The sequence below is a fragment of the Cyanistes caeruleus genome, chromosome 21 (assembly GCF_971803275.1).
Source record: "Cyanistes caeruleus chromosome 21, bCyaCae1.hap1.1, whole genome shotgun sequence".
NCBI classification, from domain to species: domain Eukaryota; kingdom Metazoa; phylum Chordata; class Aves; order Passeriformes; family Paridae; genus Cyanistes; species Cyanistes caeruleus.
In genome coordinates, this window is record NC_141721.1 from 6,162,906 (window position 1) to 6,186,571 (window position 23,666).

Here is a 23,666-nt window from a genome sequence, read left to right on the forward strand (position 1 = left end):
AAATAGCAATGCATGGGCTGGTGGGTAGGGGCTGGGCAGATGCCAGGCAGACAGCCAGACACCAGGCAGGCTGTGCAGGGCTGGCTGCTGCTGGGGAGGATGGTGGAACTCAGCTCCCGGCTCTTGCTGCAGGGATGCTCCCAGCTGGAGCTGGGGGCGGTTGGCGGGGGTTGAGAACATGGTTGGCAGCATCTCCTCACCCAGGACTGGTCTCTGTCACCGAGGGCTGAAGGGTGCCAGGGTGTGGGTGGGTGCTCCCCAACCACGGGCAGAGGAGGAAAGTGCAGCTGCTTTGCAGATTTCGAGGTTTTGTTGTTGGTTTGTTTTTTTTTTTTTTTGGAAAGGTGAAAATAATATGAAAACCAAACTAAAAATACAGCCCAGCAGTTTTAGTGTGGACTGTGCAAGACCACCTGCCTGGGTTGGTGGTGCACCACAGGGTGGGCCTGGTTTGGCGCTCCCAGGACACTCAGGGCAGTTGTCCTCTTGGCCGTGGCACTTTGTGTGTCACTGTTTGGTGTCAGCCTGGGGGTGGCCAGCCTGGGGAGGGGCTCCAGGAGGTCCGGCAGCTCATCCAAGTGCTCAGCTCATGCCCTGTGCTGGATAAAGAGCCGGATGTACAAAGTGGGAAAGGAGAGGCTGGTGCCATGGGCGGGAGTGGCCAGGAAGTGTCTCTGGCTGGGGGAAAAATGTGGAAAAGCCCCTCCCTGCCTGCATGCAGGGATCTGTACATGGAAAATCAGCTGCCTGCTGCCCCCGCGGCTCTGCAGCCATCGCGCTGAGGATGAGCAGCTGCATCTTGTGCTGGTGCTGCTGCGGGGCTCCCCGAGGCATCAGTGGAGTGTGGTTTCCTGCCATGAGCAAGGCTGATGCTCTCAGCTTAGCTACTGTCACCTTCCTGGCAGGGCCTCGGGCTCTGGAGAGCTGGGGGGTGCAGGGTGTGGGGTTTGTTGTGGAGGGTGGAGGGAACTCTCCATCCATTAAGGGACAAAGCAAGGACATGCTCAGCTTGAGCCAAAGCAGGAGTGAATGGGGGAGTTGGTGGGGGATGGTCAGCAGCAAAGTGTCACATCTCAGGCACTGCCTGTGCCAAGGGACAAGGTCCCTGTGTCTCCTGGGGACAAGGGGAGCCTCAGCTTCCCAGAGTGCCTGGGATGGGGCAGGGGAAGGGTGGGAAATGGCAGCTGTAGGGCTGCACCCTGTGCCCCTAACTCAGCACTCACAGCCCGTGGGTACAGGAGGCTCTGGATGTCCTTGCTAAGCCAGGGCTGGACGCAGCCCCCAGGCAGGCAGGGCTGTCCTGGAGGCAGCAGTGGCTCCTCATCCTGGATGCCAGGTGCCAACAGCTCCCTGTTCTCCAGCCACGCTGAACCACAGCACTGGCACTGCTGTGCTGCCCCAAAATTCTGCATCCGAGCCTGTCATGGACATCCCTGGGAGCGGGAATCCGGTGGTGGCAGTGCTCTCAGGTCTTGGCACTTCACGCTCCGATGGCTCTGCCTTCCCCGTGTGCCCGACAGAGCATTATTATCCCTCCTGCCCGGCTCCCATCTGGCCCCGGTGCCCGCTCCAGGCCCTTCCCCACGCCCGGGCCCCGAGGGCAGGATGCGGTCGGGGGCTCTGGCAGGGGACGGTGCCCGCACTGCCGGGACGGGGCAGCGGTGCCGGCACAGCCTGAACCAGGGCACTCTTTGCACTTGAACGCTTGGCTGGCGCCCTGACATATTGGGGTCGATGACTCTGGCACTTCGTATTTCCTTTGGCTACATGCGGCTGGGGAGGGCGGTTTAACCCCTGCCTGCCCGCGTCCTGCTCTGGCAGCCCCAGTGTGGGGCAGGGGTTAGGCTGGTTGATGCTGCAGGCTCCTGCAGGCTGTGGTTCCCTGAAGCAGGAGGAGCAGGGCTGGGAAGAGCCCGTGTCCTTCAGCCGTAGCGACTTGAGGGGCTGGGGAGGTTTTGCTGTCAAGTGGGCACAGCATCGCCAGGTCACAGCAAAGGAAGTAAGACCGTGGTGGAAGGGGTGATGGAGCCAGCTCCCCCTTTCCCCCCGCTCTCCTTGCGGTGGCCGCGGGGCAGCCGCATACGCTGCTGTGCCATCACCATCCCCTCCCTGTCCTCCTCCTCCTCCTCGGCGGTCCCCAGACCCCTGCGGAGGGTCGGCGTGGCTGCGTGCGGGGGGACGCTGAGCTCGGCTCCCCCCGGCGAGGCAGGGGCGGGAGGCGGGACGCGCTGCCGTTGCCAGGCGGCACCTCCTTCCCTGGGCACCCTTGGCAGAAGGGTGCCGTGTGCCCGGCCAGGCGGCCGTGTCCTGCTCTGCCATCCAGCCCCGGGCCCGCGGCCCCCGCCTCCCGCCCGCCGCCTTTGTTGTGAGATGAGAGCGGGCTGAGCGCAGCCCTCCGAGCATGGAGCCGCTGAGCCACCGCGGCCTGCCTCGCCTCTCCTGGATCGACACCCTCTACAGCAGTACGTGGTCTGGGCCGGCGGGGGAGGCGAGGGGGGCGAGGGGCTGGGTGGCCCCTACCTGTTGTGTAACGCTGGGCAGGGATGCTGCGCCGGGGGAGCCGAGCCCGGGCACGGGGCTGACGATGCCGGCGGGGAGTTGCGCTCCTTTCCGTGAGCATCCCGCATGCCCTGGCGGCAGGACGGCGCTGGCCAGGATCGGTCCGGCATCCCCCGGGTTCTGGGGAGCCGCTGTCTGCTCCGGGGGGCTGCGTGAGCAGGATGGGCACGGTGGCGGTGGCCCCGGCGCGGTGGGGCTCGCTGAGGCTGCAGCGGGTCGTTCCTGGCAGCTGGCACTGCCCGCTGAGCCTTTGGGCACGGGGGTGTTTTTTGGCCCCAGGTCCCGCTGCCGTCCCTGCGAGGCGGTGGGAAGGCTCCTCTCCCTCCCTCGGCTGCTTTTCCCAGCGAGCTCCCGGCGCTGTGCCGGTGCTGTGGCAACGCCGTGTCGGTACCGGGGGCTGGCACCGGCGGGGCCGGGGGCGTCCTGCGGCAGCCCCGGGGGTGCGAATCCCCCGATCCCAGTGAGCCCCGCAGCCGTGCCGGTCCCGGTCTCACGGCAGCCAGGGACGTGGGGGCTCGGTCACAGGGTCCTCGTTGTTATTTCGGGGCAGCGTTGAGCTCTGAACCCCGGGGTGGGGTTTGGGTTAAGGGTTGAGCTCTGAACCCCGGGGTGGGGTTTGGGTTAGGGTTGAGCTCTGAACCCCGGGGTGGGGTTTGGGTTAGGGTTGAGCTCTGAACCCCGGGGTGGGGTTTGGGTTAGGGTTGAGCTCTGAACCCCGGGGTGGGGTTCGGGGGTGCGGTGTTGAGCTCGGAGCCTGGTGCTGGTGGGGCAGCGAGGTTTGGCACGGGTGCGTGGGAAGGTGGGATGCTCCCGAGCATGCTCCATGCATGGATCTGGCATCTGTCATGCCCTGGAGGGAGCAGAGGCCACCAAGGGGCGCCTTGTGTAGGGCTGAGCCCCCTCCCCAAGTTTTCCAGCCCAAAGCCTCTGACATCCCCAGCCAGAGGCCACATCCAGCAGCAGCAGCCCCGGGGGCTGGGGTGGCTGTGCAGGTGTTTGGGCTGGAGCCCAGAGGCCACATCCAGCCCCAGCCTCTGCACCCTCCTTCCCAGCCACGGCATCTCTGCAAAGCCGTGCCTCTGCCATCCCAAATCCTGCTCCAGCTGCCCTCCCCAAGGTGTGGGGGAGGCTGCTTGGCATGCCCGTGTTTTGGGGGATGCAGGGCAGGGTCCAGCGTCCATCACACTGGGCAAGGCAGTGATGGTGTGGAGGAGATGCTGATGTGTTGAGACACCCTTTAGCAGAGGCCCACGGAGGCAGGTCCGAGGCCAGCTCACACATCTGTGTTGTCATGGTGAATTTTCACCCAGGCACAGGGAAACCATGGCGTTTTCCCAAAATCTCACTGGCTCTGTGTGGATGTTGGGCTTTTCTTGGAAGTGGGATGGAATGGGTGAACATTGGGTTGTGCCCACACGCTGATGGAGTGTCAGGGAACAGCACGTGTCCAGCTGGAAATGCCATCCTGAGGTGCTGTGACTGTGCTCTGTCCAGGCTGGGCAGGAGCCAGCTGCTGCCCCTGGCTGAGCTCCCTCATGGGGACCTGCCAGTAACCTGGGTCAGCCTGGGAAGATGTGGCAGAGCAAAAACATTTTCCTGGGGAAAAGAATCCTTCATGGAGACGTGTTCTTGGCCCTGTCACTCTGCTGGAGCCATGTGCCAGCTCACAGGGCCTCTGCCCTGATGGGTGTCAGCATCCCTCAGTGTAGCTCGGGCTTGGATCCAGCTCAGGGCCCTGGGGCTGCCTGTGGGGCTGGGGCTACAAGGCTGTTTCAGGTCGGGGTGTCCTTGCCTCCCAGAGTGGCTCCCCTGGGCCAGGCTTCCTCCCTCCCCTCGGTCTCCATGCCTGGGGTGCAGCAGGATTTCCACTGCTGCTAAAAATCAGGAGCAAAAATAGCACTGGGTTTTGGCACGGGCACAGAACAGGCTGCAGGGGCAATGCAGCTGTGGGGGGAGGAGGGAGGCAGGCGCTGGGTTTGGGCTGCCAGGGTGGCACAAGCACCCCACAGGCAGGGAGACACAGGGGACAACCTCTCTGTGCCCCCTTGCCCCTCAGTGTTTCCCATGCCTGTCCTGGTGCTCTGTGCTGCTTGCTCCCCTTCCTGTAGCAGCTTCTGGGGGTGCTGGGGAGGTTCCTCTGCCCAGGTGAGGCCCCTCAAATACTGCACAGCCATGGGTGGCACAGCTGGAGCCGTGGGGACCTGTCTGTGTCCTGTGGGCAGCACAGGGTTCCTCTCCTTGGGTGCCTGTTGGGCACTGCCTGTGGATCTCATCTTAGGGACTGGCATGTAGATCTGCTCCAGCTGGTGGCAACAGGAGCCAGGTCATTCCTGCATCCCTGCAGGCTAGTTCCTTCCCTCTCCATGCCACCTTCTTCCCTGCACTGCTGCAGGTGTCACCTCCCAGGGTCCCCAGCTGCCTCATTAATGCTGTTTCCTCATTACCTGGATGCTGAGTTGCCAGGACTGCCACAGTGACACTGCCACTCTGCCACTCACACTCAGTTTAAGCCTGGAGCTGCAGACCTTGGCCATGCTGAAGGGAAGGCAATGGTGCCTGATGGCCTCTGAGCTGCTGGGGACCATCAGCTTTGGCTCCTCTCCGCTGACTTGGCTCCCCCTTAGACCCCACTTGATGGGAAAAGGTGCTTGGATGAGAGGTTTGGGTTGCTCTGGGGCATTCCCAGCCTAGGGACAGTCCCTGTACCTGTTGAGGGGCTCAGGGGTGGCTGTCCTGGAGAGTGGCCATCACGGGTGACATCAGTACTAATGAGCTTTATGCTGCCATGCCCCTGGATGGTGCTGGACACATCACAGCTGGGACCTGTCCAAGACAGGAGAGACGATGGACATCCCACCATGAGGAGGCAGGACAGGTTAGAGCCAGGGATTCTTTTTTTCTGGAAGCTGAGGACCAGGGGATGTTATGGGTGGGGGGCCCAATCCAGTCAGCTCCTGGGTTGAAGTTGGGCTGTGGTGGCTGGCTGAGGGTGTCCCCACAGCCTCTGAGGGATTGCTAAAGAGGTAAGGTCTGAGAGGAGCTGTGGTTTCCTGGCAGACATGGGGTGCATCTGGCCCATGTCACAGCTCTCCTCCAGCCCCCCTCAGGATGGGACTCCCCATCCCTCCCCACTGGAACTGCCAGGACTCCTGGCCTGAGCATACTTTGCAGTGCTCTTTGATTTAAAGATTTATCCACTTTCCCTAGGAAGCAGGATGTAATATTAATGTGCTGAGCAGTGTTGGTGGGAGCCAGGGAGTCCAGGATGGCCAGGGCCGTGGGCATATGGAGTGGCAGAGGTGTGGGGTTTGATCTGGGGTGGCTGCTCTGATGCCAGTGCACCCCATTTTGGCCAGGTTATCAGCTGGGATCTTGGTTGGGGTCTCCCCAATGTCTGTGCCCAGTGTCCGTGGGGATGTGGCTTCCGGGGATCCATGGGGCTGCTGGATGGGAGGGGAGTGAGGGGCTGGCGAGGGATCGGGGTGGTGTTGGATGAGCCCCCCCCACCTCTTTGGCAGCTGCCAAGGGGCTCCTGGCTGCAAGCATGGCGGGGGGGGGGGTGCTGTCTGCACCCCTCGGCCATCCCTGCCGCAGCCGGGCTCCCTTCCCCCTCCCTTTTGTCAGCATCTCGGGGCTGCTGCAGCCACCTCTTCCCGCTGCCACCGTGCCGCTGCCGTTCCCATGGTAACAGGTTAGGATGTACCCCGGTCCCCCGCTGCAGACCCTGGAGCCCCCCCCGCCCTCCCACTTGGGGCTCTGTCTCCCCGAAATGGCTTTCCCTGGGCCGTGGGTGCTGGGGGATTGTTGCTCAGCGTGGGGCACCCCAAAACGGCTGCTGTTCTGGGCCGGGGGGTCTCATCCTGCGCTGGGAATGCAGCCCCCCTTCGGCCCCCACCGGGAGGCAGTGGAGCCCTTCTGCCAGGGGGGTGGCACTGCCCTCCGTGCTGTGGATCCAGGCGGCCTGGCACGCATTTCCACGCTTCCAGGAGTGTGGGCATGGGCGAGCGAGGAGGACGGCGGCTATGGCTGCCAGCCCAGCATCTCCCCGGGGATGGCACAGGGATGGTGGCCGGCGGGCAGGCAGAGCACGGCCACTTGCATGGGGCTGGAGCGTCTGGCAGAGCAGCTGTCCCTATGCAGACGAGGCCGTCGGGCTCTCGGTTCCGTTAATTATTCAAATATAGGGAAGTGTGTCGAGCAGAGGATGCCTGCGGGGCCGAGGATGCGCGGTGTGATGTGTGATGTCTTCTTGCCTGTTTGGCTGAGCAGGCAGCGAGGCTGGGCTGGGCTGTCCGTGAGTGGCCCTGGGAGCTGCCCGCGGGTAACCACAGGCTGGGCTGGGTGGCCTTGGTGCCACACGGTGACCCTGAGCCCTGCCTGGATGCTCACGGCCACCCTCTCTCACCCCGGCAGACTTCAACTATGGTGCGGACGAGTACGACGCCGAGGGCAACGAGGAGCCCAAGGCGCTTCCAGAGGGCTCGGAAACCATGCCCTACATCGATGAATCGCCCACCATGTCCCCCCAGCTCAGCGCCCGCGGCCAGGAGAGCGGGGACGGTGTCTCGCCCACGCCCGCCGATGGCCTCGGCACAGGGGTAGGTGCTGGGGGCGGATGGGGGGCTCGGGGCTCCGGGTGTCCGGCTCGGGTGTCAGCGGTGTTTGTGCTGCTGTGACCTGGGGGACTGTGCCCGGCAGCCCAATTTCTGCTGGCCGTGGCAGTCTGGGAGCAGCAGCTGGGGGGATGCCATGCCCGTGGGACACGCCGTGTCCCTGCCCCGCGGTGCCGTGCCGGTGGCAGAGCCAGGAGGGGATGCGCTGGCCCGGAGCGGGGTCCCGGGGCAGGGAGCTCCCGGGGTCCCCAGCTCCGGGAGCCCTTGGGGACAGCGGCTCCGCCGGGCTGCCGGCTCCATCTAGTGGCACTCGGGGACCAGTCACCAGCCGGGGTGGGGACACAAGGTGCCCCCCTCGCTCTGGACTATTTAGATGTAACCTCTGCTGTTCGCAGCGCATCCTTGGGAAGCCCTTTGGTTTTCCAAGAGAGGAAGAATGCCCGCAGAGATGCGGGGTGGGATCCAAAGGGAAAAATGTGGGGTTTTTTTCTAGAATGAAAGTTTCCATAAGGCCCGGGAGCGGTGGGGCCCAGGCAGGCACATTGGCCCCTCGGCTTTAGTGCTGGAGCAACCGCACGGGCCCGGGCTGGAGGATCCCCCGGCGCTGCCGCTGCCCGGGCCCGGAGAAGTGAAGTTTTATTTTTGTCATGGAAAGAGTTAAGCTCCTGACCCGGATGCTGAGGCAGAGGAGGGAGAGGTGTGGCTTCCTCCCCGGGGCTGCCCTGCGCAGCATCGTCATCCCGGCACCCAGCGCCCCTGGGGAGGGAGAGGAAGGTGCTGCCCTCTGCCACCGCCTCCCGGGGCTGTCTCTAAACCACTCGGCCTTCGGGCTCCTTGTCCCCTCAGCAGAGCCTTCGGGCCCCAGCCCTGACACCCCGGTGCTGGGGTGAGAGCGCTGGATCTGAGCCCGAGCCAGCAGGGACAGCAGAGGGTGGCTCTGGGGAGCAGGGCTGAGGGGAGATGCTGGCAGAGGGGTGTCCCTGAGGGCTGGTGGGGCACGCTGGCTCTGGGCACAGGCAGGGATGTTGACTTGGTGTGACCGACAGGATTGGGTTGGAGCCCAGTGCCAGCTCTGCCTCCATCTCTTCACGTGGAGCTGCTTGTGCTGGGGCTTGGCAGAGCACCCTCCAATACCAGCGCTGTGTGTCCACCTCCATCAGGGGCACAGGCTTGTGCTTGTGTGGCTGATGGCACACGGTGCCAGGTTCACCCCACTGCTCTCCTCCAGTGAGGCAGGACTGGTGTCAGTGCCTTGGAGGAGGTTTCTGGTGGGGTGTGTAACCTTGAAAGCTCCTGGGGCAGCTGTAACCATGTCTGGGGCCTGTGACTGCTGTGTGCAGACACATCTTAACCCTCCCCATCCCACCTGGGAAACACGAGGTCGTGGTGTGGAGGTGGTGTTGCAGCCCCTGCTGGGGTACTGCTGGGTTTGGTTGGCAGTGTGGGCACATTCCCCTGGCCAGGGACCATTCCCCACTCTGTGGACCTAGCCATGCTGGGCAGGGCTGTGGTGCAAAGGCTGAGCTGTGGCATGGACACAGGGCTGGACATGGGCTCTAGAAAGTCCCTGTGTCTGTGTCCCTGCCCACATCTCACGGCAGGAGTTTGCTGCAGGCTCAGATGGGTGCAAGGAGAAGAGATGGCTCCTGCGGGCAGAGCACACGCAAGTCACTGGTTCCCCTTTTGCTTCTGAGGAGCCTGGGGGAAACTGCTGAAACAGCTCTTGCGTTAGTGTCTCCTCCAGCCTGCTCTCGTCTTGCTTGCCAGTGCCCACAGTGTCCCTCACAAGCATCACAGCAGTGCCGGTGTCCCCATGTCCTGTCACAAGCTGAGGGATGTGCAGCAGACATGTGAGCACACGGCTCGGCTCTGTGACACTGCTGCCAGTCCCCTCTGGGGCAGGGAGAGCTCTGGTACCTTCTGGGGGTGCACAGCCAGGTCCCCGTGTGGGACCTGGTGATGCTGCTGCCCTCCAAGGTCACTTCTGGCTGGTGGCAATCCCCACGGTCTCTGCCTTCGCACGGGACACGAGGGTCCAGAGGGCTACAACAGAAGAGATGCTCTCCCATTTCCCGGGGGAGCGCGGGGGCCAGGCAGGGACAGGACACTGCTGGACACACGTTGGGAAAACCGGCCGGGGAAGGCGGCTGCTGCTCGCCCCAGCCTCGAGCACAGGCGGGCTGCGGCGGCGGAGCAGCCCCACCTCCATCGCCGGGAGAGCATTTCCTGTAGGAGCGCGCAGGGCGGAGCGGCGGGGCCGGCTGGGGCTCGGGGCTCGGCCAGCGGCCCCTGCACCGCCCGCGGCCCCTGCACCGCCCGCGGCCCCTGCACCGCCCGCGGCCCCTGCACCGCCCGCGGCCCCTGCACCGCCCGCGGCCCCTGCACCGCCCGCGGCCCCTGCACCGCCCGCGGCCCCGGCGCCCAGCGGAGCCGGCCGGCAGCGGGGCTGGCCCTGTGCTCGCAGCGCTGAGCCCGGAGCTGCCGCTCGCAGGCGGCTCAGCAGCCGTGCCGGGGGCGCCCGGGCCGCCGGGGAGCGGGAGGCCGGAGCTGGGTCAGGCTGGAGCACCGGGGATCCCATAATGGCTCCTTTCATCCCGCGCTGGTGGCCGGCGTCCAGAGCTGAGTCAGCCTGGGACGGCTCAGCCGCGTGAGCCCCTTGTCCGGAGCCTTGTGGGGTCCCCTCTGCGCCCCGCTGCCCTGCCGGCCATGGAGGAGGAAGAGGAGGCCATAGGGTACCTGGATAAAGTGCTGGAGGATGAAGATGACTCTGAGCCAGGAACCCCCACCAGCCCCGTGTCTCCGTTTTCGGCCGGCGAGAAGGTGGGCAGCGGGGGGACCCTGCCCCCGTGCTGGGCACTGGGTATGGGGACAAGGGGCATCTTGCTGGTGCTGGTGATGCCCCGGTGTTGGAACAGCTCCTGGGGCGATGCGATGCAGGGGGCAGAGCTGGGGGCAGCGGGAGCATCACTGCGGCCCCACCACACCCCCGGGACTGCCTGTGGCCAGGGGCGTGGGGCAGGGCTGTGCCAGGCTCCAGGTGGGGAGGGCTCAGGAGGAGTGGGGCGACCACCCAGCTGTTCTTCCAGGGGGAAGTAGAGCCACCCGTGCTGAGGGCTGTGAGCTGCGTGGCTCAGCAGAGCCGGCACTGGATGCTCAGAAAGGGGCTTGTTTTACACTGTGCCCCACTGCTCGGCCACCAGGAACTCCTAATCAGTCCCAAAACGGAGCTGGGGGGCGGACCCGGGCAGGTCTCTGTGCTGGCAGGTGGAGCTCAGCATCCGTCTCATGCCCACCCTGCTCGGGTGCTGGAAGGGGGCTGTGCCCACCCTGCTCTTCCTGGGGTCTCCTGCATGGGGCAGCCAATAGGCCCTGCTGAAGAGTCACTGCTCTGGGTCACGGGGGTCCAGCTGACATTGTCCCCATGGGCTGTGTGGGCCCTGAGTGTGGGTGGGTCCCTTATCCCCTGAGCTCTGCGCAGGGCCCAGGCTGGGGGAAGCAGGAAGAGCCCGTGACTAATCTGTGGCAAAGAGCCCACGAGCTCCCAGTGAATAAAACTGGCCCCCCCACACTGCACCAGTCACTGTGGCCCAGCCTTACTGGGGCAGCCTGGCAGGGAGGACACTGGTTGTCACAGCAGTGCCCAGGGCTGGCTGATGGATACTAGAGTGGGACAGAGATGCTGATCCTCAGCCATGCCTGTCTTGGGGCTGTGTCCCCCAGGTGTTTGCAGCTGCCACCTCCCCTGGCACAACAGCCAGTGCTGGCATGGGCAGAGGTGAGACACGACCAATGTCCCCCCCAAACCATCCTGAATGGCCCAGAGTGGTGCTCCCATGGCTCTGCCTGGCCCTTGTCTGGGTGGCAAAGCCTGCTGCTTAAGTGTGGTTTTTAAGGGGAGAGGCCAAGGCATGACCAAGGATGGTCCAGGGTCTGGGGTGTCCATGCCTGGGCAAGGGCAGAATCTCGCTGAGGGTCCCACAGCCCCCCAACCATGAGGGTCATGCCACAGGAGCATCAGTGCTGCAGCAGACCTGGGTGTCGGGCCATGCCCCAGTGCTACTGGAAGTGCCTGTTGGGGTGGCACTTCCCAAGAGAAACCTCAGCCAAGGGAAAGGGTGGTGCCACATCACGTGGGAGCACCATCCAGTGCCAAGCATGATTTCACTGGGCGTCTCTGGACTCTGCCCTGGGAGAGTCCTGCCATGCCGTGCGCCATCCTGGAGCGCTGCCAGCGGCGCCGGGCTCGTGGCCAGCCCGGAGCAGGGAGGGAAGAGAAGCCAGCACAGCTCATGGCTTTCCTAGCTGGCTCCAGACGGCCTCTGCTGCCCATTGGGCACATGCCCTCACCTTGCTATGGAGCTTCCCTGACACTGGCAGGGACATGTGCCCATGTGGGGGATGCCAGAGATGGGCTGGTGGCACGTGGGGTCTCCTCCTGTGCCACTTGCTGGCTTAGCCAGGCTCCTTGCTGTGTTCTGCAGGGCGAGCGGGACGCTGGCAAAGGCCTGGAGATGCGGAAGTTGGTGCTCTCTGGTTTCCTGGCCAGTGAGGAGATCTACATCAACCAGCTGGAGGCCCTCTTGTTGGTGAGCACAGCCCCCAGACTGGACAGCCCCTCCAGGGATGGATGGATGGATGGATGGATGGATGGATGGATGGATGGATGATAGATGGAGGATGGATGGATGGATGGATGGATGGATGGATGGATGATAGATGGAGGATGGATGGATGGATGGATGGATGGATGGATGGATGGAGTAATTTTTTACTGGCTTCCCCCAGCCACGTTAGCATGAGTGGGAGCAAAGCTCCAGAAGCTACATCAGAGAGCCAGCTTTGCTCTGTCCTGGCTACCCCCATCTACATCTCCTGCACTGCCCGTGTCCCTGTTGGGGACACAGTTGTAGCTTTGCTTCCTCTTGTGGACTTGCTGACCTTCATGGCGAGACGCTGTTGCACAACACGGGGTCACTGCCACTGCGGGGAAGTCCCAGGATGCACGAGCCTGGAGTGCCCCTTGGGCCAGCTGCCAGCCTTGGTCCAAGTGTCCTGGGCAGCCCTTGCTGCCAGCTCAGTTCCTCCTCATCCCCAGTGTTCCCCTCTTAGCCCTCATCTCAAACTCTCCCTTCTTCGGCAGCCCATGAAGCCGCTGAAGGCCACGGCCACCACGTCGCAGCCTGTCCTGACCCTCCAGCAGATCGAGACAATTTTCTACAAGATACAGGATATCTATGAGATCCACAAGGAGTTCTACGACAGCCTGTGCCCAAAGGTGCAGCAGTGGGACAGCAATGTCACCATGGGCCACCTCTTCCAGAAGCTGGTATGCACCTTCCCTGGGTGTTACTCCACTTGGAAGAGGAGAAGGGCTGGAGTTGTGATGAGTCTGGAGTTGTGATGCCCACAGGGGCTGTGCCCATGGATGCCATGATCATGCTGGGGAGAGGAGAAGGAGAGGACAGGTTGAAGGGCTGTAGCTTCAGTTTCTGCTGTCCAGGCACTTGTTATCTGTCTGCTGGATTTTGGAAGTTTATGGAGGCACAGGCTGGGCAGGAGCTACACCACCCTGGCCTGAGCAGGAGCCAAGCATGTAACCCTCAGCTGTCAGGACCCTCAGTGTCCTGCCAGGAGGGGACAACTCTGGGTAGTGTCACCTCAAGGGCTGCCTGACCCCTTGGGTGCTGTGGGGGGCTTCAGCACCCTGCTGGTGCCTGGCTAATCCCCACTCCCCACAGGCCAGCCAGCTGGGGGTCTACAAGGCCTTTGTGGATAACTACAAAATCGCATTGGAGACGGCAGAGAAGTGCAGCCAGAGCAACTACCAGTTCCAGAAGATCTCGGAGGTAAGCTGGGATGGAGCAGTGCCAGTGGGAGAGGGCTGTGCCCAGGCTGTCCCTGCACAGGACAGAGAACTTCGTGGCTGAGCTGGCCATGTCTGCCCCATGGAGATGCTCCCCCTGCCCTGGGGACTTGCAGGGACTGTCCCCAAGGGCTGGGCCACTGGGGGCTGTGCTGTAGGGCTGTGGTCTTTTGGGTGTTGCAGGAGGTTGTCCCCACCTTATCCAAGCTCAGGTTGGGCTCAGCCTGTGCAATCACCTCCCCATCCAGTGTTGGTGGGTGCTGGGCACCTGTGGCTCATCTCCTGCTGCCAGCATCTCCATGCCTGGATCCCCTACAGAAATGGGGACTTCTACGGCTACAGCCTGGTCCCCTTGTCCTGTTCAGCTTGGTGGCATCACCACCATGTCCCAGCTGCTAGGCACAGCCAGAGCCGCTCCCAGCCAGGCAGGAACCCACACTCCTTCACCCATCACCGGTTTGTGACCTCCAGCACGGCCAGGCTGGGGCCAGGGGAAGGTACCAGGGTACAAGAGGAAGGGTGGGGGGGCCCCCATGACCTTGAGCCATGACCTTCCCCCCGCCCCAGCCCCCCGCTGATGGGCCTTTCCCTCCCTAGGAACTGAAGGTGAAGGGCCCCAAGGACTCGAAGGAGAGCCACTCGTCCGTCACCATGGAGGGTACGGCGGGCGAGGGGAGGGGGGCGCATCCTTTGGTGAGCGTGGGTGAATTACCGAGCCCTTTGTGTGCCTGGAGCCGGCGGGCGGGGGGCTCGTGGCTCTTTAGGACGCTGGGGGCGTGCGGGAGCCCCCAGCCCCTGCCCAGCGCTCCTCCCCGCCCGCGGCTGTGCCGGAGCCGTGCGGAGGGGCCGGAGCTGTGCCGCAGCCGGGCTGAGCGGCAGCGATGGCTGCGAGGAGACCGGGCTGCCATGGAAATCCTCGTCATTGTCCGGCTCTGCTGTAACTGCACCTATGGTGAGGCGAGGGGGGCGGCTCCGGTTTGGGGTGCCGGCAGGGAGCGATGCCGCGGGGTCCGTGCGGGGGGGTGGGGGCTGCGTCGTGCTCTGCAGGCTGAAGTTGGGAACGGCTTTGTTCCAGGCTCGCTTGAATCATCTCGGCTCTGGCACACGCAGCCACGCGTTCGCCGTCCCCGCCGGGCAGGGACTCGTGCCAGGGATGGGACGGGAAGAGCTGAGCTGGGCAGGGGGATCCTGGGCTGGGGAACCCCCTCTGCCCGGGCTGTGCCGTGTGGATGGTGATGGGGAGGGGTCCCCGTGTGCCCCAGCATGGTGGGGCTGGAATGTCCATCTCTCCCTGCCTGCCCGTGGGTCCCAGGCTGTGTGCACAAGGAGCCTGTTGCTCCTCTGTTGTGCTGGGACAAGCCCTCCCAGGCCTCCCTGGAGCTTTGTGTATGCCTGTAGTGATGCAGCAGGAGGGTCCACCTAGACCTGTGGGTCTAGGATGCTGGAAAAGGGAGAATGTGCCAGATGACCCTGCCTGTCACCTTTATCCCAGAGCAGCGTTCTTGCTGGCTGTCACAGGGAACAGGGGTCTTGTTTTACCCTCTGGCATGGAATTGTGGGGGTGCAGCCTCTGTTTGGGGTTCAGCCTGGCATCATCACCTCACCCTGTCTCAGGACTGGGTGCTATGAGGCAGCAGCTCTGGGATACAGGGAATGGGAACTCCTCTTGACTCAGCCTAGAGTGAGGAGGTGGCACCTTTCCTTCCTCTCCCACTTCCCGAAACCTGGCTGCTCTCAGCCTTGGCAGTTTGGGGAAGTGCTCCAAAGTGAAGGGAAAACCCAGAGGCATCAGCCTGGCTGAAAGCAGCCTAGGGAGACATGAATGTGGCCAGGCACAGAGAGCAGCACTGAGAGTGGGCTCCGTGCCTTTGTCTGCCCAAAGAGGTGGGGAGGAGGAGAAGGGTCTGTAAGTTTCCACTGAAATGTGCCTCTGGAGAGCCTCTGGGGCTGTTTCCTGCTGGGAGGGTGTGTGGTAGGAAAAAGGTACTTTCTGTACCCCGTCTGTGAGGCAGCTGTGCCCCCTGCCCTGGGTGGGGCTGCAGGCAGGGACATGGGGCAATGGGGTTGGGCTGAAGCCTTGGACCCGGTGCTCTCTGGAGGTGGCGGTTTTGCTGCTGCTGGAGCAGCCTGGATCCACTTTGCACCAGGGCTGGCTGGCATGGTGCAGAGAGGTGGGTACAGGGTGTCCTGTGGGGTGGCAGAGCCAGGTGAGGGACGGGACCCACCACTGAGCCATAAGGGAAACTAAAAAAGCTGCTGAGAGTGACGAGTGAGCGGCTCTTCCGCTGCACAGCCACAGCACAGCAAGTGTGGGTGCAGCTCTCCCGGGGAGGCCCTGCCCTCCAGAGGGCTGTCCCAGTCCTGTGCTGCCACGGGCTTGGTGAGACACACCATCTCAGCACCCGTGACCAGCCTAGCTCTGGCTGCTGGTGCCCCCCACAGCAGGACATGGGGCTGTGGCAGCGGTGGCTCCCCACTGCTCCTGGCACTACCACGATTGTCCAACTGTGCTGGCTCTGGGCAGGACAGGTGACAGATGCTTGCCCAGGGCTCTGTGCAGACCAGGGGGGCTCTCTGGGCATCTGGGCTCCCCTCCTTGCTCCTGTGCTCTCTGTGACAGGTGGGAGAGGTGCCAGGGCTCCAGCCACAGGTGGCTGCTGACACTTTCTCTCTCCCCTCAGCGCTGCTCTACAAACCCATCGACCGGGTGACACGGAGCACCCTCGTCCTGCACGTGAGTGTGATGCCAGTCCCATGGGGATGGTGGTGGGCTCTGTCCCTGCTGCTCAGGGGAATCTGCAGCTGTGGGAAGCACTGATGAGGGGTCTCCAGCTGCTTTCGAGCTGCTAACCTGTGCCTGTCTCCTTCCAGGACCTCCTCAAGCACACCCCAGCTGACCACCCTGACTACCCGCTGCTCCAGGACGCCCTCCGCATCTCCCAGAATTTCCTCTCCAGTATCAATGAGGACATTGACCCCCGGAGGACAGCGGTCACCACCCCCAAGGGCGAGGTGAGCTGTGGGGTGGGCAGTGGCTGGGCACAGGGTGAGGGCTGAGCCCTCTGCCAGCCCCTGGCTGCTGTCTCTGCCCTGAAGAGCTCCTTGGTGCCTGGGTAGGAGTTGGAAGGGTTCCTCCAGATACAGTTCTAGCTACAAGATTAGGGCTCTATCTCGTCCTTCACTAAGTATAGAGGACATGGACCTCTCCATGCTCCTGGTGGCTGAGCCACAGAGAGGGACAGGATTGTCAGCCTTTCCCTATGGATTGTTGGCCATTGCTCCCTGCCTGCTCTCATGGCAGCCCCTCTGCCACACAGACTCGGCAGCTTGTCAAGGATGGCTTCCTGGTGGAGCTGTCGGAGGGCTCGCGGAAGCTGCGACACGTGTTCCTCTTCACCGACGTGCTGCTCTGTGCCAAGCTGAAGAAGACAGCAGTGGGGTAAGGAGGGCACTGGGCACAGGGGGAATGTGTCACAACCCACCCTGTCCCTCAGTGGGCCAGGAGATGTGCCAGGGAGGGGGTCAGGCATCAGTCAGCACCCATGCCCTGGCTGCAGGAAGCACCAGCAGTACGACTGCAAGTGGTACGTGCCCCTGGCCGACCTGGTGTTCCCCTCGCTGGAGGAGTCGGAGCACTGCCCGCAGGTCCACGTCATCCCCGACCACGAGCTGGAGGACATGAAGATGAAGATCTCAACCATCAAGAGCGAGATGCAGAAGGAGGTGAGAGAAAGCTGTGGGACTTGCTCGTGGGGTGGTGCTTTGCTCTGGATCAGGGATGGGATGTGGGGGACAGGAGCACCTCTGAAAGGTTCTCTCTGCTCCCTGTCTGCAGAAAGCCAACAAGGGGCAGAGCCGTGCCATCGAGCGCCTCAAGAAGAAGATGTTTGAGAACGAATTCTGGCTGCTCCTCAACTCACCTGCCATTCCCTTCCGCATCCACAACCGCAACGGGAAGGTGAGGAGGGCGGGCTGGGGCCGGGCTCAGCCCTGCCTGCACAGCTTGCCACATCTTCCTCTCTCTTACAGAGCTACCTCTTCCTGCTCTCCTCCGACTACGAGCGATCCGAGTGGAGGGAGGCCATCCAGAGACTGCAGAAAAAGGGTGAGTCTGGGGCTGCTGAGGCGCTCTTGGGGGTCATGGTCCCCCCAGAAGCCACAGAGAAGTCCTATTGTATGCCAGCCTGCTCTCCAGTCTCTATGACCAGCACTGGCTCTGTCCCTCTGAAGCTTCTGTCCTCTCCCAGACCTCCAGGCCTTTGTTCTGAGCTCAGTGGAGCTGCAGGTGCTCACAGGATCCTGCTTCAAGCTACGCACTGTCCACAACATCCCCGTCACCAGCAACAAGGACGGTGAGTGACCGCTGGGTCCTGCTTTGCCCGGATGACGCCGGGCAGGAGCTGTGGGGTCCCTGAGCTGAAGCGGGGACTCTGCTGTGCAGGGGACAGCTTCCCACCAGGTGGCACTGCTGGAGCAGCGTCGAGCTCCCACGCAGCCCAATCCCAGCTGCAGCACGGGGCTGCTTTTGGGCTCTCTCCAGCCCCTGCCATGGGTGGGGCAGGACCAGTGTGCCCAGGGTGAGACCCAACCAGCCCCACTGGGAACCTACCCCAGCAGCAGGAGAGCTTGGGATGCCTGTCAGTGCGGGATACAGAACTTAGAGATGTCCCTCCAGGGGCTTGGGGGCATTTGAGTGTCTCTGCAGGCACTGTGCTCACTCTGGCAAAGGCTGCCTTGGGGATGGCCAGCCCCAGGCCCTGAAACAGCCTCTGCTCTCCTGCCACAGATGACGAGTCCCCAGGGCTTTATGGGTTCCTGCACGTCATTGTCCACTCTGCCAAGGGCTTCAAGCAGTCAGCCAGTAAGTGTGGGTGCCCACCCTGTTTGGAGGGGCCAGTGGGCTCGGAAGAGTTGGGGTCCAGCACGTGGCCCTGCTCTGCCCACAGTGCATCTGGGAGATGGTGAGGGTGTTCCTGGGCTGCTGAGGAATGTCTGCTCCCCCAGACCTCTACTGCACGCTGGAGGTGGACTCCTTTGGCTACTTTGTCAGCAAAGCCAAGACCAGGGTGTTCCGGGACACCACGGAGCCGCAGTGGAATGAGGTGAGGGAGGGTGGGATGCAGGGAGGGGACTGTGTTCCCCATTTCCCTTCAACCCCGGTTTTGGAGCTGCTCTGGGGTGCTGGGGTTGAGCCACCCTTCCTCCACACCCCAGGAGTTCGAGATCGAGCTGGAGGGCTCCCAGTCCCTGCGCATCCTCTGCTACGAGAAGTGCTATGATAAGACCAAACTCAACAAGGACAACAACGAAATTGTGGACAAGATCATGGGCAAGGGGCAGATCCAGGTATGCACTGGGGCTTTTGGGCATCCTTTCACCCAAAGGTGGACCCCTTTGGGCCTGGCACCCGGACTGGGAGGGTTGTCTTGGAGTGATGCCTGGGGTGGACAGCTCTGCTTTTGGGAGTGGGGTGGTAGGATTGAAGATAGTGAGGTGGGTGGGCATCAGGCATGGGGGCTGATGGTCCTGGGGCACAGTGGCTGCAGGAGAAGGTGGGACAAAGTGAGAGGGGTGGCAAAGCCAGAACCTGCAGAGGTTCATCCGTCCCCATCTGGGCTGGATGGAAGTGTTTCCGTTCTGCTGCTCTCTGTGCCGTGGCCCTGGGAGGGGTTGGTAGCTGCCTTAGGGAGGGCTCTGCATGTTCAGCCCCCCATCCCTCCTGTGTCCCACTCTGCCACCATCTGCCTTCCCTGGGCCTCCATCAGCTGCTGTTATGGCAACGAGGGTTTCCAGGGCAACGGCTGAGCCACCTCTGATTGGCGGTTGCCAGGCAGGGAGGATGGCGGCCCAAGCTGCCCTGAGATGCTCCCAGGTGAGCAGGACCAGGAGGATGGAGTGGGAGGCAGGTAACCCCCAGACCCCACATTCCCCCTGCCAGGAATGTGGGGGCCAGGGGCAGGGGGCCAGGGGCAGGGGGCCACAGTCTGGGCTGGGGGTGTCCCTGTGTTTTCCTGGTGGGCACCCCAGCCTGGCTGCCTTCCTGGCTGTGCTGGGGAGAGGCTCATGCCTGGGACACAGCTCTCGACCCAGGGCCACTTCAAAGGGCCCCTCACGGCTGCCTGTTCGGTGGGAAAGCAACTGAGGGCAGGTCCCAGGGGAGCAGAGAGCAGCATGAAAATGCTGCTGGGAAGGAGATGCTGTGGGGAAACAGCACTGGAGGGTGCACAAGGTGGGAAGTAGGGGCTCAGCTTCACCAGTGGCTTCTTCATACCTGAAATCACCCGTCTGTTGCCCTTTCCCCCAGGAAACAGTGGTGTGGGGGTGGCATTGGGCCAAGTAGGAAGGCCAGGGCAGGGAAGGGGCTCAGTGTCCCGCGGGGATCAGTCCAGCTGCGCTCTTGGAAATAGCCTGGATCAACAAACATGAGTCATGCTGGGAGATGCGGGGGTCGGGACAGGGACAGCACAGCTCGTACCCGCTGTGCAAAAGCTGTGGGGGAAGAAAAGGAAAAAGAGGGCCCTGGGGCTGCATATCCCAAGGAGGATGTGGATGGATGGAGGAGTGTCAGGGTTGGGACTGTCCTGCTGTCACCCAGAGCCACAGCTTGGCCTCTGCCCCAGGGGTGGGCTGGGTGACAGGGCAGGACAGCAATGAGCAGGATGGGCAGTGCTGCTCCCAGGGCTGTAGTCAAGCCCCAGAGCTGCTCCCCTGCCTTGTCTCGGAGAGTCTCAGGCAGAGATGCTGCCCTGGATGTTCCTCACCCCTGGGCTCATCATGAGCTGTTGCTGGTTCCACACAGCAGCACTGGCTGTGTGACTCCTGGTTGGCATTAACCCTGTTTCATTGTTATTAACTTCATTTTCTAAAGCTGGAATATGATGTGGTCAGGGTAGGGCTGCCCTGTTTGGCTTGACCATGAGGGTCTTGTGTCCCCTGCACTGCAGGGCTCAGCCCTGTTCTGAGCTGCCCCAGTTGTTCCCAGGAGCTGGGCTCTGGCTGCTGGGTGCTGGCAGGGTTGTGTGGTGCTGTGCCAGGATGGCAGACACATGTTGTGGTGGACAAAGCAGGCTGTGAGTGCTTGTGCCCACATTGCAGAGGAGAGAGGCTGGATGTGTCCCCCATGCCCTGGAGGAGACAGGCAGTGGGTGCATGAAGGGGGTCTCAGGACCCCCTTCCTCAGCCCATTTGATGCACGAGGGAATGTGACTGCTGAAGCCTGTGTTGTCATGGGCACGGTGCCTGCTGTACCCTCAGGGAATAGCTGCCTGTCTGTCTGTCCCCTTCCCTGGGCTGGCAGAGGGGACATTTGCGATGCTGGGGCACCCCAGACCTGCAGGGAGCCATAGTGACCCCTATGGACCCCAGGGGCTGCTGAGGGATGGACTGGGAGGAATGCAAGTTCCCCAAACCTGTACCTCACCATGTCCCTGCCTGTCAGAAGCATCGGGCAGGAACCCTCCCAGGGCTTCCCTGTCCCCATCACCCCCGGCAGTGGGGCTGACAAGGGCCAGGGTACACAGAGGGCACATGGGGGTACCCAGCTGTCCCCGGGTGTGAAAACAGACCCCAAAAGCCTTCTCCCGGTGCCCGTCGCTGAGAGCTGGAGAGCCAGCCTGGCTCCTGCGGGGAGCCGGGAATGCTGCAGCCGCCAGCGGCGCTGCCTCGGGGGCCGCGGCTGCCGCCAGCGCTGCGAGGCGGAAAAGGCACAGGGAAAAGGCACAGGGATAATGGCACAGGGATAACAGCACAGGGATAACTGCACAGGGATAACAGCACAGGGATAACGGCACCGGGATAACGGCACAGGGATAACGGCACAGGGATAACGGCACAGGGATAACGGCACAGGGATAACAGCACAGGGATAACGGCACAGGGATAACGGCACAGGGAAAATGGCACAGGGATAACGGCACCGGGATAACGGCACAGGGATAACGGCACAGGGATAACGGCACAGGGATAGCGGCACAGGGATAACGGCACAGGGAAAACGGCACAGGGAAAACGGCACAGGGAGAGCGGCACAGGGATAGCGGCACAGGGATAACGGCACAGGGATAACGGCACAGGGATAACGGCACAGGGAAAACGGCACAGGGAGAGCGGCACAGGGATAACGGCACAGGGAAAACGGCACAGGGATAGCGGCACAGGGATAACAGCGGATAGCGGCGGATAACGGCGGATAACGGCGGATAACGGCGGCGGGGGCCCGGCAGCCCCCGCAGCGCTCCCGAGCGGCGGCGGGCGGCAGGGCGAGAGTTAAACGCGTGGGGGCCGCCGGGGGGGGGCTGCCATTGAGTCACTTCCTCGCAGGGGGAGGGAGGTTTTTGGGGCTGCCTCGCCAGCCCGGCTCACACCCTGAAGATGAGCCCTGCCCGCTCGCCGCCCCGCCGCCCCAGCAGGGACCGCGCCGAGCTCTCCCCGCCGGCAGAAGGGATGCGGTTGCTGCGCTAACCCAGCCGCGGGCACGCTCCTGGCCAGCTCGGGTCGTCTGCCCGGAGCCGAAGCGGTCGTCGCGATGACAGAGGTGTTGGTGCAGCCGGAGGGCAGCCCCGGCCCCGAGGGCGAGCAGCAGCCCGGCGTGGAGGAGCCCGAGGGGAAGCGAGCCCCGAACACGGGAGCCCGGCTCTGGGGCAGGGTGCGCAGCAAACTGCTCCGGCAGAAGGTGCTCCGGGAGCGGGGGCTGGCTGCAGGGGACAGCGCCGGGCTCTGCGGGGCTCTGCGGGGCTCTGCCGGGCTCTGCCGGGCTATGCCGGGCTCTGCCGGGCTCTGCCGGGCTCTGCCGGGCTCTGCCGGGCGTGGTGACCGTGGCTTTTTGACGGGTGGTTTTGTGGGGTGGGGGGCGCTGAAATGAGGGGCTGTGTTGTTTGTGTGGAGAGCGAGTGCTGTGGATCTGTGCACGGAGGCTGTTTGGGTGCTCTGGGAGCTCTTAGATGCAGTTGGCAGCCTGTGAGGTGTTTGTTTTCCTCCCTCCCTCTGCTTGCTGGCAGACTCTGGGAGCTGAGCTGTTTGCACCGGGGGGTCAAACTGCACTGGGAACCCCCAGCCCAGCCCTGGAGCTTGCCCAGGAGGCAGTGATGCTTTTGGGCTGGCTGGGGCCAGATTCCTGGGGTGCCACAGCACTCAGTGCCTGCGTCCCCCCTCTTGCAACCCGGGTGAATCCAGGCTTTCCCAGCTCACAGCTGTGTCGCAGCCACATCAGCCAGTGTTGCCCTTCTTTGTGGGAGCACAGAGTGCAGGGATGTGCGACAGAGGTGACAAAGGAGGGGGACAGCACCCTTGCAGGCTGTCCCAAAAGCCCCAAGGGGGACTCAGGGGGTTTCCCTCGGTGGGGTCCCCCTGCCCAGGGAGCTGCTGAGCTGTGGCTGTGGGCAGGGGCTGCCTGGGCCCGTGGGGGCTCGGTTTGGCCGCGTGTGACGCAGCGGCATTAACCTCGATTCTGTGCCGCCGCCACTTTGCACAGGGGATTAAGGGGCAGCAAGAGCTTTGTGGGGAGGCTGCCCGGCAGCTGTTGCTGGGTCAAAACATGAAGGGGTTTCATTTCCTCTGCCGGCTGCTGCCCGGGAGCCCTGGGGCTGCAGGGCAGGATGTGGCCCCGGCAGGTCTGTGCAGGGTCCCAGTGGGCTCTGGGTGCTGCCGCTGCTGCTGCTCGGGTCACCCTCAGTCAGGGCTGTGAATTGCTGCTTTTTTGGGGGGCTGTGCTTTGCCACTGGCAGCGTGTACTGGTGTGGGGGCTGTGCCATGGCACCAGGGGGCTCAGGGACTGTCTGTTCCCTGGGGAGGGTGCTGCTGGCATGGAGGTCTGGTGAGGATCTGCTCGCCAGGGCAGCCACGGGAGGCCAGGCTGGGGAATCTGTGGGTGCCACGCTGATGGGAAGCAACGCTGTCTGTAGCAGCCCCTCTGGGATCCTGCTCCACAGGGCTCTGGCAGAGATGACCTGGCAGACTGAGTCACCAGTGTGCTCCCAATTGCTTCACCCAAGGCTGATGGTTGAGTGACCTCATGGGCCTGAGATATGAGGAAGAGACATTCTCAGCCTCATAGGCCCTGCCCAACCACAGCATCCAGTTTGGGGTCCTGGGAAGCCACCATGAGGATTGGGAGCCCTACCAGCTCCTCATCTTGCAGCTCTTGGCACCCAACCCTGCCTGGGTCTGTCACAGTGTTTGATCTGGATGTGTCTTGAGGACAGAATTCCAGGATGTGGCCTCGTCACCTCAAGTCTGGAGTTGTCCCATGGGCAAGACAAGCAGTAGGAGAGGAGGGTCAGCGCCAACAGGACATCCCCAGAACACACAAAATGCTGCAGGACTGCCAGGATGTTCATTGCCTGTTTCTCCACAACCTGGGGCCTTGTCCTACAAGCAAACAGCTTTGGATAATTTGGAAAACTAGGATGTTGGCACATCCCTGTGGCAACAAACAGAGGATGTCTCACCTCGCCATGGATGGGAGCAGCACCACATGCTGACCTGGGCATGGATACCACCATGGCTGAGAGTCCCTGGGATGCAGGAGGGAGCAGCCTGGAGACATGCTAGTGACCTGGCTGAGATGTTTGGGGTGGTGTTTGAAGCCGTCTGACCTTTCAATGAAGAGCTGACATCTCATCCTGCACAATGCT

General features: G+C 63.1%; 1 protein-coding gene across 9 annotated transcripts in view; it reads left to right on the forward strand.

Moving 5' to 3' along the window:
• ABR (ABR activator of RhoGEF and GTPase) overlaps nucleotides 1-23,666 on the forward strand; it is a 38,928-nt gene that overhangs the window by 7,373 nt on the left and 7,889 nt on the right. For 4 of the 9 annotated variants that reach the window (XR_015278471.1, XM_086859262.1, XM_086859261.1 and 1 more), the window contains 15 exons: nucleotides 6,973-7,157; nucleotides 11,654-11,758; nucleotides 12,313-12,498; nucleotides 12,911-13,018; nucleotides 13,633-13,693; nucleotides 15,717-15,769; nucleotides 15,907-16,047; nucleotides 16,353-16,474; nucleotides 16,593-16,758; nucleotides 16,871-16,993; nucleotides 17,065-17,140; nucleotides 17,283-17,387; nucleotides 17,822-17,896; nucleotides 18,040-18,137; nucleotides 18,250-18,381. Coding sequence is in view for 6 of the 9 variants with exons in the window: in XM_086859262.1 (XP_086715388.1) it covers nucleotides 6,973-7,157; nucleotides 11,654-11,758; nucleotides 12,313-12,498; nucleotides 12,911-13,018; nucleotides 13,633-13,693; nucleotides 15,717-15,769; nucleotides 15,907-16,047; nucleotides 16,353-16,474; nucleotides 16,593-16,758; nucleotides 16,871-16,993; nucleotides 17,065-17,140; nucleotides 17,283-17,387; nucleotides 17,822-17,896; nucleotides 18,040-18,137; nucleotides 18,250-18,381 (1,736 nt within the window). In the remaining 3 variants the exon portion in view is untranslated. Of the gene's footprint in view, nucleotides 1-2,233; nucleotides 2,463-6,972; nucleotides 7,158-9,580; nucleotides 9,993-11,653; nucleotides 11,759-12,312; nucleotides 12,499-12,910; nucleotides 13,019-13,632; nucleotides 13,694-15,716; nucleotides 15,770-15,906; nucleotides 16,048-16,352; nucleotides 16,475-16,592; nucleotides 16,759-16,870; nucleotides 16,994-17,064; nucleotides 17,141-17,282; nucleotides 17,388-17,821; nucleotides 17,897-18,039; nucleotides 18,138-18,249; nucleotides 18,382-21,348; nucleotides 21,707-23,666 lie in introns of those variants that run through there. The other 5 variants (XR_015278472.1, XM_086859264.1, XR_015278473.1 and 2 more) reach the window with 3 other exon arrangements.